This window comes from Oncorhynchus kisutch, linkage group LG26, assembly GCF_002021735.2.
Source record: "Oncorhynchus kisutch isolate 150728-3 linkage group LG26, Okis_V2, whole genome shotgun sequence".
Lineage (NCBI taxonomy): Eukaryota > Metazoa > Chordata > Actinopteri > Salmoniformes > Salmonidae > Oncorhynchus > Oncorhynchus kisutch.
The window spans coordinates 23,526,564-23,543,540 of record NC_034199.2 but is presented as its reverse complement, the minus strand read 5'-3'; the positions used below and the strand labels follow the sequence as shown (position 1 = coordinate 23,543,540).

The 16,977-nt window shown below is 41.0% G+C and overlaps 1 protein-coding gene across 3 annotated transcripts in view; it reads right to left on the bottom strand.

The window, feature by feature from the left end:
* Nucleotides 1-3,293: 3,293 nt before the first annotated feature.
* The window catches only part of LOC109871022 (ankyrin repeat domain-containing protein 10-like), a 35,201-nt gene continuing 21,517 nt past the window's right edge, over nt 3,294-16,977 (bottom strand). The window contains exons 4-6 of one of the 3 annotated variants that reach the window (XM_020461776.2): nt 12,735-13,003; nt 8,691-8,804; nt 3,294-4,297 (exon numbers count right to left, since the gene is read on the bottom strand). In XM_020461776.2, the coding sequence (XP_020317365.1) occupies nt 4,167-4,297; nt 8,691-8,804; nt 12,735-13,003 (514 nt within the window). In that variant the 3' untranslated portion in view covers nt 3,294-4,166. Of the gene's footprint in view, nt 4,298-5,305; nt 8,805-12,734; nt 13,004-16,977 lie in introns of those variants that run through there. The other 2 variants (XR_004205683.1, XM_020461775.2) reach the window with 2 other exon arrangements.

Genomic DNA, 16,977 nt, shown 5'->3' with positions numbered 1-16,977 from the left:
GCACTTGCCACTTCATTAAAGCCTTTAGATGCAGTTTAACAGCACTTTGCACACTTTGTTTTATCAAGTGTCACAGATGTTGTACTCATCACTGATCGCTCTATTAGAAAGTAGAGCTTTGACCTCACGTAGGTTGAAACACTACATTTTATTCATTTATAAACTCTCACATTACCTGACATCTTTGCTTATCCATAGATGTAAGAGTTACCATACCCAATCACAATGATGACTAACTCTGGATATTCTGTCTGTTGCTACACACTTGAAAAAAACTGCTTTTACACTGAACAAAAATATAAATGCAACATGCAACAATTTCATAGATTTTACTGAATTATATAAGGAAAACTGAATTGAAATATATTCATTAGGTCCTAATCTATGGATTTCACATGACTGGGAATACAGATATGTAAATCACAGAGACCTTAAAAAAAGGTAGGGGTGTAGATCAGAAAACCAGTCAGTATCTGGTGTGACTACCATTTGCCTCATGCAGTGTGACAACTCCTTCACATAGAGTTGATCAGGCTGTTTATTGTGGCCTGTGGAATGTTGTCCCACTCCTCTTCAATGACTGTGCGAAGGTGTTGGATATTGGCAGGAACTGGAACACGCCGTCGTACATGTCGATTCATCCCAAACGTACTCAATGGGTGACATGGTGAATATGCAGGCAATGGAAGAACTGGGACATTTTAGCTTCCAGGAATTGTGTACAGATCCTTGCGACATGGGGCCGTGCATTATCATGCTGAAACATGAGGTGATGGCGGCGGATGAATGGCACGACAATGGGCCTCAGGATCTCGTCACAGTATCTCTGTGCATTCAAATTGCCATCAATAAAATGTAATTGTGTTTGTTGTCCGTTGCTTATGCGTTCCCATACCATAACCCCACCGCCACCATGGGGCACTGTTCACAATGTTGAACAGTAAGCCGCTCTCCCACACAATGCCATACACGCTGTCTGCCATCTGCCCGGTACAGTTGAAACTGGGATTCATCCGTGAAGAGCACACGTCTCCAGCGTGCCAGTGGCCATTGAAGGTGAGCATTTGCCCACTGAAGTTGGGCACAACGCCGAACTGCAGTCAGGTCAACACCCTGGTGAGGACGACAAGCACGCAGATGAGCATCAGTTTCTGACAGTTTGCGCAGATATTCTTCAGTTGTGCAAAGCCAGTTTCATCAACTGTCTGGGTGGCTGGACTCAGACAATCCGCAGGTGAAGAGGCCGGATGTGGAGGTCCTGGGCTGGCGTGGTTACACATGGTCTGCGGTTGTGAGGCCAGTTGAACGTACTGCCAAATTCTCTAAAACGATGTTGGAGGTGGCTTATGGTAGAGAAATTAACATTACATTTTCTGGCAACAGCTCTGGTGGATATTCCTGCAGTCAGCATTCCAATTGCACGCTCCCTCAAAAGTTGAGACATCTGTGGCATTGTGTTGTGCCAAAATTGCACATTTTAGAGTGGCCTTTTATTGTCCACAGCACAAGGTGTGCCTGGTTTAATGATCATGCTGTTTAATATGCTTCTTGATATGCCACACCTGTCAGGTGGATGGATTATTTTGACAAAGGAGAAATTCTCACTAACAGGGATGTAAAATAATGTGTGTTTAAAATTTGAGCGAAATAAGCTTTTTGTGCGCATGGAACATTTCGGGGATCTTTTGTTTCAGCTCACGAAACATGGGATCAACACTTTACATGTTGAGTTTAGATTTTTGTTCAGTGTAGTTTCTTCTGACACCATGTATGGAGCAATCTTCAGAGTTCCCTACAAATGGATGTATCAGTGCCTTTCAGGCATTTCAGAGTGTTGATTGAGGACCTCTGCTGAGGAATATGATTGTTTTTCAAGTGGGTTTTTACTTAGGTAATCCCTTATTTTCTGGTGTATTTCCTGTGTCATTTGTTGTGTAATTGTAAGATGCAGGGCTCCCTTGCAAAAGAGATCTTGAAGTCAATGGAACTCCATTCAAATTAAAATAAATACATGCAATTCTCACCTGTGGTGTGTGATTCTAAGTTCTGGACAATTCAAGAGAATTATGCCAGTGCCCAATCAAGGTCCCATTGTTTGTGTCCATCTCATCTGTGTGGACTGTGGAGTGAGCATGGTCCCCAACCACAGGTATAGGACCTCACATGGACAGAGAGTAAATCCATTGTCTGTGGCGTTCCCTTCCACTGCACGTGCAGATGCCGTTTCCAGGCTCCTGGGAGGTCTTATGGCGTTGAATAACACTCATAATGCAAAACACAGACATATTGCAGTAATTATTGGTTCATTGAGTACAACTCAAAACAACAATTTAACAAATGGGTTATGACACGTGCAATTGAACAGAGGCCCCAGTGCACACAGGGTAAGGTTCAGTTCACTCAATACAAAAAGTTCATTGCAATTCCCATTGTGAAAAATTGGACCTGGAATTTCAGTTTACTTATTGGATAAACTATGGGAGGAAATACACACTGCACAAACATTAAGAACACAGACTCTTTCCATAACAGACTGACCATGTAAACTCTGATCCCTTATTGACGTTACTTGTTAAATCAACTTCAATCCTTGTAGATGAAGAGGAGACGTCTTAAAAATCCTTCTTAACCTTTGAAAACAACAGATATATGGATTGTGTGCCATTCTGAGGGTGAATGGGCAAGACAAAAAATGTAAGTATGTTAGAACACGCTCTACAGTTTCCCGTGTATATCAAGAATGGTATACCACCCAAAGGACATCCAGCCAACTCACATATTCAAGCTTTATGAGGCGTAAATGATACAGGATAGTAGTTCAAGACAAAAGTCCTGTATTCCATTTTCATTGCATACCGTATTGTTCCCCATACATTAGTGTAGGAAGGAGCAGTCACATTTTCGGACAATTTGAAGAATCACATCCCAATGTGCTTTTAAGGTGACCTCATATTTAATTATCATCAGGATACAGATGAATGAGGATGTCACGCTCTGGTCTTAGTATTTTGTGTTTTCTTTATTATTTTGGTCAGGCCAGGGTGTGACATGGGTTTATTATGTGGTGTGTTTAGTCTTGTTTTTTTGTTGTTGTAGGTATTGGGATTGTGGTATAGTGGGGTTTTCTAGAAAAGTCTATGGTTGCCTGAAGTGGTTCTCAATCAGAGGCAGGTGTTTATCGTTGTCTCTGATTGGGAACCATATTTAGGCAGCCATATTCTTTGAGTGTTTCGTGGGTGATTGTTCCTGTCTCTGTTTGCACCAGATAGGCTGTTTAGGTTTTCGCGTTACGTTTTTGTATTGTTCGTGTTTATTCGTTCATTAAACATGTATCAAAATTACCATGCTGCATTTTGGTCCGATCCTTGCTACACCTCCTCGTCAGAGATAGAAGAAAACCGTAACAGAATCACCCACACTTCAGTGTTCTTTCTTTATTAAACATGAATCTAAATAACCACGCTGCGTTTTGGTCCGATCCCTGCTACACCTCCTCGTCAGAGGTAGAAAACCGTAACAGAGGATGACAAAACAAAGAACCTGACTCCAAGACATTCTTCAAACAGAGGTTGAGGCATTATTTCATTACTCAAAAAAAGACATCTGACATATCACTTGAATTTACATTCAGACTAGTTTTAGCCCCAGAACAAGATCAATGGGTAAAATAACAGTACATGACTAATTACAGGATAACTGAACACAATGTTTATACTTTTAAAAAACTAAGTTGAAAATCAAAATATAATGCATTATATGCATTTACTCTAGCTTTTTCTTTAATCACTCGAAATCAACTTTTCACATTACAAAACTGTATCACAAAAACAAGTAACTGTTTTACAGAATTTCATATCCGAAAACTAAACATCCCCTTTAGAAGAGGGATGGGCCTTCCCTTTACATTAAAAATATATATTTAAAAAATCACAATGACCATATGAAAAAGGAACCACTCACTCCATGGTTTTAAGGCATATGAATGCTTGTTTACATCAAGCATAAATTACATGCAAACCGAGGGACGGCCTGACAACGGGGTCCTTCCAACTCCTTATGAGCCGTGGTAGAGGAGGATGGTGCTGAACAGGGCATGGTTATAATGCTGATGGTAGTACTGCTGCTCTGCCTTCACCGACGTCTGGTGTTCCACCTGGCTGCCTGCGTTACCAGTAGCAACCATGTGCTCCGCTGTATCCCTTGGTGTAGACTTGGTGGTGTACGATTTCGGCGGGGGCGATGGTAGAGCCGCTCGACCAGGTCCCCTCACACCCTAAACCTGCTGCTAGAGAGTCACCTGCCATTGGAAATGGGACAACTGGTCAAATAATTTCAATGCTGGTTTTGCCAGTGCGGGGCCAAAACTTCCTGCTCACAGATGAGCAAAGATTTAAGAATTGATTTTGCACAACTATTACTGATGGAGATGAACATTTCAGAAACGGAAAACCTGACTACAGATTACCAAATAGATTCCAGTAAACCTCACTATCTTGTGTTACATCCCTGTACATCCTGGTTACATCGACACACAAACCCTGCTCGCGGCTGCACTAGGGATTTGTTCGTAGATTCATTCTGGAGCTATACGGATCTGGGAGTTCGTAAATTCAGAGCGTTGTCAAATTGCCCGTTCGTAAATTCAGAGAGTTTTGCTCTCGGAGCGTTCAGAGCTCACAGTGTAAGATCTGGCAGATGAGTAGGGTTGACCCGAGCGTTCTGACTTAACATCTTTAGTCAAGCTTCCAAGCTAACTGGCTAATGTTGGCTAGCTACTTCCAGACACAAATGAGAGAACATCTCACTCCATTTTACTAGCACTAGCAGAGCTGGTTAGGCTGTTTCCATGTTATCCAGAGTGTTGGAGACTAACTGTGCTGCTGGCAACAACTTAATTGTGCTTTTTTTGCAGACGTTTACTGACACCGGCCATAATCAACGGGTGTTGAGCGTTCGTAAATTCATAAATTATTCTGCACTCTGGCACACTCAGATGAGAGTGCTCTGAAATCGGAGTAGATAGTCAGAGTGAATTTACGAACGCACCCCTAGTTCCACCCCCTTCCCGCTCCCATTGGTTTAGCCATTATGCCAAGACAGTCTATATGACAGCATAATATTTAGAAATGAGACGGCACAATTGAGGGCCTGCACAGCCTTCTCAATATCACTAGAGGGCACCAAACTACTCAGATATTCAGGTGAACTATAGAAAATATGAAATAATATTGCTTCTGTGTTTTCAGACGATTGTAGATAATTTTTTGTGTGTATGAGAAAGTAACAAATTAAGAGAAAAATCATAGCCCCTCCATCATAATTTTATTCAAAAGAATTACCTTTTAATGAGTTTAAACCGTACAAAACTACCCCACACTGAGCGTCAGCTCTAATTTGCATCAATATATGCCATCTACTCATTAACATGTGTGATTCTGTACAGACTGAATAGTACTGCTGAGCGGATTGCTCGACCGAAAAATTGTCATGAAGCAGATGTATGTAGGGAGGGATTTAAAGTTTGTGACCAATACATTTATGAAGGTTCCTATTTTTCCTTCTTAAAAAATTGCCTTAGGCAAGAGTAGCTTTGCCTTGCTTTATAAAAATTGTAGCACTACTAATCACGCTCATTTGTCATAGATCAACGTTTACATTTTGTCATTACTGCAGTTAGTTAGCAAAGCAATACAACAAAACACAAGCCAAATAATGCTGCAAAAACTTAGAAAAACAGTCCAAATAAACTCACACCATTTTCAACACCAGACACAATAGATAGGCTATACAGAAAAGTGTACAAAGTCCTTTCCTAGAAAAGTAGAATGAGAGAAGATGAGGGCACTAGGAGGGGCTAATCCAACCAGTCTGCGAGCTAATAGGACAGGGTCAGGCCATATAGCACACCTTGGAAATACCTAAAAGCTCACATAATACAGAAAAGCTGCACAGTAAAGATGTATGTACTTTAAACATTAACGTAAAGATATGCTTTGGCATAACAAGGGAGTTCTTGTATAAAAAAATAGCTATGAGACAGAGTCACCACCAGAAATGTCCAAAAAGGTAGATTTTCTCAGGGGGAATAAAAGAAAAAGCAGATCAAACAAAATATGCTTTCCCTTATTTTTACTTTAAGGGCAGGAACATTCTCTAGTAGTCTCTTCATTCTGACATGAGATCGACAAATTATGTCTTTATCCCCGTATTGGCCAAAGTGGTGCAACAACATTACTACCACTAAATGCAGTACTGTATGTCTTAACTCAGTGGCCCCCAACCGATGTTTAACACGCACTTATAAAACGGGACCTGTGGAATGCACATGGAATTTGTACTTTGGCGCACTAGTGTCGGTTATACAATTTGTATCACTTTACTTAGTCTGTGAAAACCATTAAAACAGGCAAGTCTGATTAAACTTAGCCGGAGTCATTTAATTCCTACTATATGGCTCTGAGCTTAGCTATACCACAGCCTGTGCTATAGAAACAAACAGAGCATGGCTTTGTGTCCTTGGTTGCACCTTTATAACAGAGAAACCCGCCTGTTTGTAGCGCAAACCGTTAAAAACTCAAATACATATTTAACCAGTGCTACATTTTGTTATTTCTGGTGCAGATTCGGGGACGCTCTTAAACCGGTAGAGGCCTTCACGGGTCAAAAAAGATGGATCCATTCTAAAATGGACCTGGGGTTTCCCATCCGGACCCGATATGCATAAATAAAATAATAATAATAAATAATAAACTATATAGGGACCCGTTCTGAACAGAACCGAGGACAACTAGACCCGTTCGGTATAGACCAGATCGATACAGACCCGGTCCTGAAGCAACAGACAAGTACATTTTTAAGCTGCTTTATTAACCGGAGCTGATAAAGCGCAAGGAAAGAGGTAGAGAGTAATGACGCTATAGCAGGGGCCATGCTGTGTGGTAGGCTACTGTGAGTGTGCGTGAATGAGCGACACAGGAACAGTGGCGGGAGAGACCGCAACCAACCAATCCGACTTGAGCTATAGTAGACTAATCGCTGCCATAGCTAGGTTATTTAACATCATATATGATTAAGTACGGGTACCTATATTGACTGCATCAAACCGGGAGAAGCTAGTTAAGAGCGCAAGCTACACTATTTGATGCTGCATACGCTTTCCCGTTCTACAGTTACAAACAACTCGCAGAGCTGTAGTGAAGGAAGTTGTCAAGGAAGTCAGTTTGTGTTTATACAGGACCTCCCGCCCTCACCTACAGTCAACCAATCAGTCAACGCGGAGCTATACGGAGACCTCCGCTTTTGAGTGGCGCACGGCGATGCGGTACAGAGCTCAATTTGGCCTGTGCGTGCCCTCCGAGGCTCCGCAAATGTGTCACACCATCCATATGGTGCCTTGACCACATTTTCGGACCAAGCATACATTGGCTCTTATGATTGGCCAACAACAAGCTACACGTACCACTCTCATGAAAAACAAAGAGCAGCAGCAAAAATTATACAACTTCTCTGTCTCTCTCTACTGCAGCATTCGTGTTTGATTGTATGTGGGTCCTAGCAAGTCAGTTAAAAATTACACATACCCAAGGCAATCATATCAGAGCCGACCCAGACCCTTGATATTATTAAGAATTCTCGACCCGGACACGCTTGCATCCCAGATCTGGTCTCGGGGATTCGTGTCCAGCTGGATTCACGAAGACCTCTAGTACACACACACAATAACAATCATGAGTAAGGAACTATTTCAAACAAACCATATTTAATGTATAAAAAACGTTTGTCACAGAAAATAGATTTTCTGTATGGATCAGATAAAATAAGAGGTCATTACCACTAAACACATTAATAGTGCTATCCCATCAAGGTGTGCCACGGTTAAAAAACAGTTGGGAACCACTGGTCTAACTTCGTAAAGGTCAGAATTCCGCTATTGCATAGTCATGATGCGGAGGGAAACTTCAGTGCAGCCTCTAGGATTTGAACTAACCGAAGTCTAACCTTCTCCCTATTCTTCTCTGGAAACCAAGTGAGGCTGGTTTCAGTAAGTTGTTCCCAAGGTGTGGGCGTTTCTACATCAAAGGAATGTAGATTAGAATTTTACAACATTATTACAGTTACCATTGGGCAATGTAGGGTGTGGAGGGATAATTGTGCAAAACACAAGTCACTCATCCTAAGGGGCTTTGCCAAAAACACAACAATAATTGTGTGGATCATTCAAAGAACCTGGTATAACAACGAAACACAACGAAACATAAAACTAATGTTTCTCTATCAATTAAGTATAGTAGCAAGGCAATGGTTTTCTTAACATGTATGTAGAATACAATAAATTAACTATTTATGCCTTTATTTCTAGAACCCGGAAATATATAATTATCATGCCAAGAACCCAACAATGGCACTACATTTAATTCCATCAGTGAGAGAACATGGCCAGAGAGGGCCTGATGGACATTCTACCAAGATACAATGACTAGGAGGGTCAACACTCAACTCAATACATGCACTCTAAGGTCTCTACAGGTAGGCATAGGAGTTAGTGCAGCGACAGGGGATCTGCATGGAGGCCACAGTGAAGATCTCCAGCTCCTTAGGGGCCGGTGTGGACACCTCCACTCCCCCCTGGTCCACCAGGCCTGGCACCGGCGCAGACCCATTCATCCCAAACGCCAAGGGTCCTGGCCCACCTGAGCTCACTGCCGGTGGCGCTGACTCCATGCTCTCCTGGTGTATGCTCTCCATCAGGAACTCTCCGACGCCGCAGACCGACCCATTCAGCATCCCCAGCGGCAGGCCCATACCTAGTTAGAGCAGTGGATGTAGTGGATGAGCATGTTGGGCTACCATCTAGAATAAAACTAAATAAGAATACAATGACATACAGGTCAGAATACTCTACAGTCCCAAAGAGGCCATTCCATCATGCACAGGCTGTCTGGGCAGAAGGGGAGACACTGGTATTTAGCATTCTAGAATAATCAACCTTACTCAGCAAGTCCAATGTCCAATTTGAGGCTTTATCATACAGCAATAAAAACTTTATTTTTATTTTTTAAATCAGCCACTGCCCCATTTTCTGATTCCCTACAGCCTTTATCAACTTCCTGGCAACAGCTCAAAACTCTGCTCCAGAGTTTGCAGAAGTCTAATAAAACAAGCAGATGCTTTTACATGTCAACCTCAGAGGCCTGGCAAACAGCAAAGGGTAAGTCCCCTGCCACCCCCTTCTTCCTCATACTGCTCGTTCTAACGCTGTACAATTAAGTAAACAATGTATTCTACCAGGTTCTCATATGGGCTAGGCCAGTTTAATCATGGTTTTACAACAGGATTTTAGAATCGGAAAGGTTTTATGACACTCTTTGCTTTATTACGCATAATTAGGTGAGAACATTGTCAGGAATAGGGCTGCAAATGGATGCTATACTACTGGAAACTTTCAAAAGTTTACAAACATTTTGGTAACATAAAGTATTTTATTTTATCAGGTGACATCTAGTGACCTTTTTTGGGTACTTCAGATTACCACAGGTGTCCATCTCTGGCCAACAAACATATATAAAATAAGATGATTTTCAAACAAAAAGGGTATGACAAAGCTGTAAACATTATCCTAAATATAACCCATCAACTTAGTGAATAACATTGGTGTTAAATGAGGGCTTCAGCATGAAATATCCCTAATATACACATCCAGTCAAAAGTTTGGACACATCTAAGGTGTGGGTTTTTCAAGGGGTTTTCTTTATTTGTAATATTTTCTACATTGTAGAATAATAGCAAAGACTTTAAAACTATGAAATAACACAAAATGGAATCATGTAGTAACCAAAAAAAAGTGTTAAGCTTTGCACACTCTTAGCATTCTCTTAACCAGCTTCACGAGGAACGATTTTCCAAAAGTCTTGGAGTTCCCACATATGCTGAGCACTTGTTGGCTGCTTTTCCTTCACTCTGCGGTCCAACTCATCCCAAACCATCTCAATTGGGTTAAGGTTGGGTGATAGTGGAAGCCAGGTCATCTGATGCAGCACTCCATCACTCTCCTAGGCCAAATAGCCCTTACACAGCCTGGTGGTGTGTTTTGAGTCATTGTCCTGTTGAAAAACAAATGATAGTCCCGCTATGCGCAAACCAGATGGGATGGCGTATCGCTGCAGAATGCTCATGTAGCCATGCTGGTTAAGTGTGCCTTGAATTCTAAATAAATCACAGACAGTGTCACCAAGCAAAGCACTCCCACACCACCTCCATGTTGCACGGTGGGAACCACACATGCAGAGATAATTCGTTCACCTACTCTGCGTCTCCCAAAGACACGGAAGTGGGAACAAAAAAACATCAAATCTGGACTCCAGATCAAAACGACAGATTTCCACCGGTCTAATGACCATTGATCGAGTCTTATTATTATTATTGGTGTCCTTCAGTAGTGGTTTCTTTGCAGCAATTCGACCATGAAAGCCTGATAACAAACCTCCAGATGAGCTTCAAATGACATACAACACTCCTTCGTGGCCTCCAACTGCTCTTAAATGCAAGCAAAACTAAATGCATGCTCTTCAACCGATCACTGCCCGCATCAGGCCGCCCGTCTAGCATCACTAGTCTGGACGGTTCTGACTTAAAGTATGTGGACAACTACAAATACTGAGGTGTCTGGTTAGACTGTAAACTGTCCTTCCAGACTCACATTAAGCATCTCAAATCCAAAATTAAATCTAGAATCGGCTTCTAATTTCGCAACAAAGCATCCTTCACTCATGCTGCCAAACATACCCTCGTAAAACTAACTATCCTACCAATCCCTGACTTCGACGATGTCATTTACAAAATAGTCTCCAACACTCTACTCAGCAAACTGGATGAAGCCCATCACAGTGCCATCCAATTTTATCACCAAAGCCCCATATACTACCCACCACTGCGACCTGTATGCTCTCGTTGGCTGGCCCTCGCTACATATTCGTCACCAAACCCACAGGCTCCAGGTCATCTATAAGACTTTGCTAGGTAAAGCCCCGCCTTATCTCAGCTCACTGTTTACCATTGCAGCACCCACCTGTAGCACACGCTCCAGCGGGTATATTTCACTGGTCACCCCCAAAGCCAACTCATCCTTTGGCCACCTTTCCTTGCTGCCAATGACGGGAATGAATTGCAAAAAAAAAAAACACTGAAGCTGGAGACATATCTCCCTCACTAACTTTAAGCATCAGCTGTCAGAGCAGCTTACCGATCTTTGCATCTGTACATAGCCCACCTGTAAATAGCCCACCCAACTACCTCATCCCCATATTGTTATTCTTTTTTAAAATTCATTTGCACCCCAGTATCTCTACTTGCACATCTATCACTCCAGTGTTAATGCTAAATTGTAATTATTTCACCACTATGGCCTATTTATTGCCTTACCTCCCTAATCTTACTACATTTGCACACACTGTATATCAATTTTTCTATTGTGTTATTAACAGTACATTTGTTTATCCCATGTGTAACTCTGTTGTTTGTGTTGCACTGCTTTGCTCTATTTTGGCCAGGTCACAGTTGTAAATGAGAACTTGTCCTTAACTGGCCTACCTGGTTTAATAAAGGTGAAATAAAAAATAAATAAAAACTGTACACAGTGTCCTCTGAACAGTTGATGTGTTTGGTCTGTTACTTGAACTCTGAAGCATTCATTTGTGCTGCAAATCAGAGGGGCAGTTAACTCTAATGAACTTATCTTCTGCAGCAGAGGTAATTCTGGGTCTTCCTTTCCATTTGGCGGTCCTCATGAGAGCCAGTATCATCATAGCGCTTGATGGTTTTTGCAACTGCACTTGAAGAAACTTTCAAAGTTCTTGAAATGTTACGGATTGACGGACCTTCATGTCTTAAAGTAACAATGAATTGTTGTTTCTCTTTGCTTATTTGAGCTGTTTTTAGCATTAATATGGACTTGATCTCTTACCAAATAGGGCCATCTTCTGTTTACCACCCCTACCTTGTCACAACACAACTTATTGGCTCAAACGTGTCAAATAAATAAATTCCACAAATGAACTTTTACCAAGGCACACCTGTTAATTGAAATGCATTCCAGGTGACTACCTCATGAATCTGGTTGAGAGAATACCAAGAGTGTTCCAAGGGTGGCTACATTGAAGAATATCAAATATATTTTGATTTGTTTAAACCTTTTTTGGTTACTACATGATTCTATATGTCATTTCATAGTTTTGATGTATTCACTATTATTATACAATGTAGACAATAGTAAAAATTAAGAACCTTGAATGAGTAGGTATGTCCAAACTTTTGACTGGTACTGTATATTTTACACTTATTTTACAATGTCAATACGTCTTTGTTGTAAACATTTTGGCTCCAAACTGGTGGTAAAAAAAGTAAATCAGTAGTTTATAGAATAAAACAAAATGTTCAATTTACCCAAACACATACCTATAAATAGTAAAACCAGAGTAACTGATCATGTTGCAGTGGTCTCAATTTTTTCCAGAGCTGAACATGAATACATTTTCTTTTAAGTATAAATGAGCAAAATTACCAGATTGCAGAAGATGCCAGTAACTTTGGTAAATGACCAGTTCTCTTTGCAACCATAGTCAGGAGATTAATCACCCTAAAACTCTTGCTCATTAAACAAAAAAGTCACTGGAATACGTTAATAATCCCTCGCAAATTGAAGTTATTTTTTACAGAGTATTAAAACTGCAAAAATCTACCGTCAGTTCTGGCCTTCTTGATTTGATTGGCTTCCATGTTATCAAACGATCTCTTTCTATTGGGTGCCCCGTTAAGGAGGCTCCGCCCTAGGATGAGAGGGTGGGAGTGGCCTCCGTTCTGGGTGGTACCGTTCAGACAGAAGCCGTTAAGCTGGGTCTGGGTCAGGTTCTGCTGCAGGTTCTGTGCATTGGAGAGCATCTCAGCACATTCGCGGAACCCCTGGGCATGGGCCAGGTCAGCGGCGGACAGCCCACTAGCGTTCCTCATACTGCGCAATAAGAGAAGAGAGCATTAGAGAAACCTACACCCGGCCATAGCCAGGGATCACACACACACACACACACACACACACACACACATCCCTGACTGCCTCTATTACACTAACCTTGCACATCTACACTACCATTATCTCTTTGAGGGAGAGATGACAACTGATCCTTTTAGATATTATTTCCCTGAAATTAAATGCATCTGGAAAAAAAAATTTGAAATGAAAATGTAGAGCTGTCCACTGCAAGAGAACATGATAAATAACTATCAATATGCACACATTTAAAAAATGTCTGAATCAGGAGACCAAAGTCATTCCCACATCCCAGAAATGTTGATACATTTCAAAGATGCAAAACATTGAGTGGAAGAAATGCACATCCTTGGAGATAACGGACAAGTTCGTTCTGATTGACGGTGACCTCAAAGAAATATATAATAGTCAAAAAGAGGAAAAGTTACACAAGGTTTTGTTCTGAAAACAGCACTTGATTTTCAGCTACAGAGAGGTTGAACAGGGTCAAAATCATGGTATCAAGTCATCAAGTCCACCTTGCAGAAAATGTATGTGTGTGTATGAGATGTAAATGAGACGTAAATATGAGTGGGTGTGTGTGTGTGGAGCTAACAAAGTGTCTCTAAAAAAAGCTGAATAATAGTTAAATTCTTGCTAAAGTGAGTAGAGACTGGCAACACAGGATCAAAGTTCTGCTTATTTGGTCCAAAGGCAGTCCTCAAGACAGGCTTCAGGGTCCTCCAACTCATTAAATCGGTCACAGGGAAAGATAGGTTTTTTTTTTTCTCAGTACATCCATGTTCATGATTTGATGCAGATGGAAGAAGAGAGAGAAAGAAGACAGGGATAAAAATGGAAAAGCATAAGAGAGAAGAAAAGAGATTCAGCAGTCATCTTCAAGGAACAGGGATGATGAAAGATGTCCTTTCTTCCAGGAGAGAAAAGCAAAAACTAGACAATATGTTGGAGCTCTACAGTGGCACTCACTGTTTAAGAAGAGGGAGAAAACATATTCTGTTTTCAATGTCAAAGCAGCTGGCATCCAATCAGAAGGAACCAATAAAAGGTTAAGAAAACAACAACCCTTCATGTTGGTATCACAGCAGACACCAAAAAGACCTATGGTTGATTTGGTCTCAGATTCAGGCGTGTGCATAACAGATAGTCTGTTTAGTCATTTCCTGTTGCCACTATAAACCTGTAATAAACCTACAGTAGGACTTTATGAATGAGCGAACAGTAATGCAGTGAGCATAGTTGATCATGATTATGATTATTATGATTTCCATAATGCTTATAGATATACTAGAAAGAAGACAAGGATGTCACTGGGTGGGTAACAATTCAGAGCATCAGTGTTTGAGCTGTTTTCTGTGTCTGGACTTCTAAAATCAGTTGGGTAAAAAGTAAAAAAGTGAGCATCAAAGCAAATTAGTCTAAAAAGATAGGACTACTCTAACCTGGCTACTAAGCCAAAATTGGCCATCTAAAGCGATCAGACAGGGCCAAACCAGTGACCTGCTTCTAAGCAGGTCATAAACAAAAACAGACACCAGGTAGAGAATTGCCTGGTCACTGTTCCTGTCCTGGCATGTGCTGTAGCAGACCAAAAAGATTCGCTTGTAAGGATTGAGGTCTGCTCTGCTCTGCCATGGAAATGGTTCAATTCATTTCCAGGAAGTGTCTCGAAAAATACTCTAAGCTAACAGAGGCCCGAAACTTGACTGTTTGGATGCCAATCATTTCTGCTGGCTAATGGGAGAACCATTCTGCACTTGTTGTTCCGAGGCTAAACACCATTGGATTCCGTGGCAAAATAATTTCCCAAGCTGAACAACCAGGTCTTTGTAAGGGGAAGAGGGCATTCGAGGCAGGTCCCCCGTATTGATTGAACTTTTTGTTGTATTATTTAGAAATGAGAAACACTTGACCTTGTGGGCAGTCTCTGCCTCATATAGATTGCAATGATGCACTAGGCAAATAACCTGCTACTGCATTGTTGCTGTAAGGGGTTGTAGGACGTTGAAAAGACGTGTAATATACATACTTTCCAGACGTTGAAGTTGGGTTTAATTTAGGTTCTGTATGAAAGATGAAAATATGTATTTTCCGTATGTTTAAAAGGTATCTTTTCCGGACGTTGAAAAATATGTATTTTCCAGATGTTGAAATGAGGCAATTTTTTGGTTCTAAATTAAAGTTGAAAATATGTAATTTATAGATGTCTATGATTGGTTCAGATTTGGGACTGTACAAAAAACAAAAAAGACGACCAAAAAGGCATTAGAGTTGGTCCGTGCTTACTGACATATAGCCTACAGTTTTGCCTGAGATTTAAGTTTATGAATGCCCATCTGTGTGGTAAGCCTACCACTTGCAAAACACCCAAAAAATACATTTTGTCCAGACAGGAACAAAGAGAGACGTTGGCTCGTGCTTACTGGGGTGTAGCCTGCCATGACAGCCACAATGGAATTGTATGAATGCCCATCAAGTTGTAGGCCCACCATTAGTAAAACAGGCCATTGCATAGGCTTTATTAGTCATAAATGCTCTGACTAATCAACTTGGCAATTTAAGCTCTGAATATCAGATATCCAACTTTATCAGGAGTTAGTGAGCCTATTTGCAATGTGTTTACACTGCGGGAAATGCAGAAGTATTTTTTTTTTTTTCTCTAACCAGCTTGTCAAACATTGATGGATACAAACTTGAAACTACTGATCATGTCAATGGGGTGAAACTCCTGGACAACAGTTGTACAGCTGTTTTTAGGATTGTTTGTTAACATGACAACGTATTTTTGTATTTGATTGGGTGTCATTTAGGTTAGGCTATTTGATCGGAGAAACCTGCATGTAAAAACTGTCAGTCTCATTACATTGTCATACATTTTATCTACAGCCTGTAGGCTACAGAAAAGACCACATACTCTAACATATTCTATATTTGCTACACAATTTAATTAAGTCAAAAATTGACGTAATGTTGGTGCAACACCGCAGCGAGGGGTCTCTAGATGAGCACCCTGAAGAGGCACGCTTCAAATATGAGTTATAAATGTGAATAAAGTGAAAGGTGTAGCAACCCAGTGACATCCATGAAGAAATATATACTCTCCAGTTTAGATACTGTTGTTCACTCATTCATAAACTCAGTGCTTTGTCTTTCTTACAATCCCTAGAACTATCTTAATGTGTACAAAGTCAAAACAATAAATTAAATCAAAATGCACTGTAATTAACGTGCTTAAGATCACATTCCTCTGTTGAATAAAAATAAAAATCACACATGATTAACTTGCATACATATCCCATCCCCCCACCCCATTCTGACTCAGTTTGAAAAAACAAAAATGAACGCTTCCAAGAGATCCCACCTTCAAGCAAAAGATTTGTTTATATAGAATTTGTGAGCATGTACTGTAGACTGACGGGTCTCACTAAGAGGAGTAACAATCCTTCAGGGTGCCAGAGAATCTAATACAACCAGTGTAGGGAACATTATGTGCACAAAGAACATGACACCAAAGTATTCTGCTCTGGCTTCTGAAAAATGGCCTATTTTTGTATTAGTAATCAGGTAACATTTCAACCCAACACGAAGGTTGTTGGGTGTTGGACCCTCCCAGGGGGTGGACCCTCCCAGGGGGTGGGTCCACCCCAGGCCTGGACCCACCCCCTGCTATCACTGACAAAGACAAGAGGTTTCGTTAAAATAATAGTTCAGGATTTTGGCACTTAAAAGGTAGTTTTGCGAGCCAATGCTAACTAGCATTAGAGCAAAGACTGGAAGTCGACAGACTTCAAGTCATTGCGCTTCCTTCAAACTGCACGCAGAGACATAAAATGGTATCAACGGGTTCATCGGACTCAGGGGAAGTAGATCAAAGGCTCCATTGCCAAAAACCCAAACTATCCATTTAAAGTAAAGGGATTTTCTTTTTAAAGAGAAAA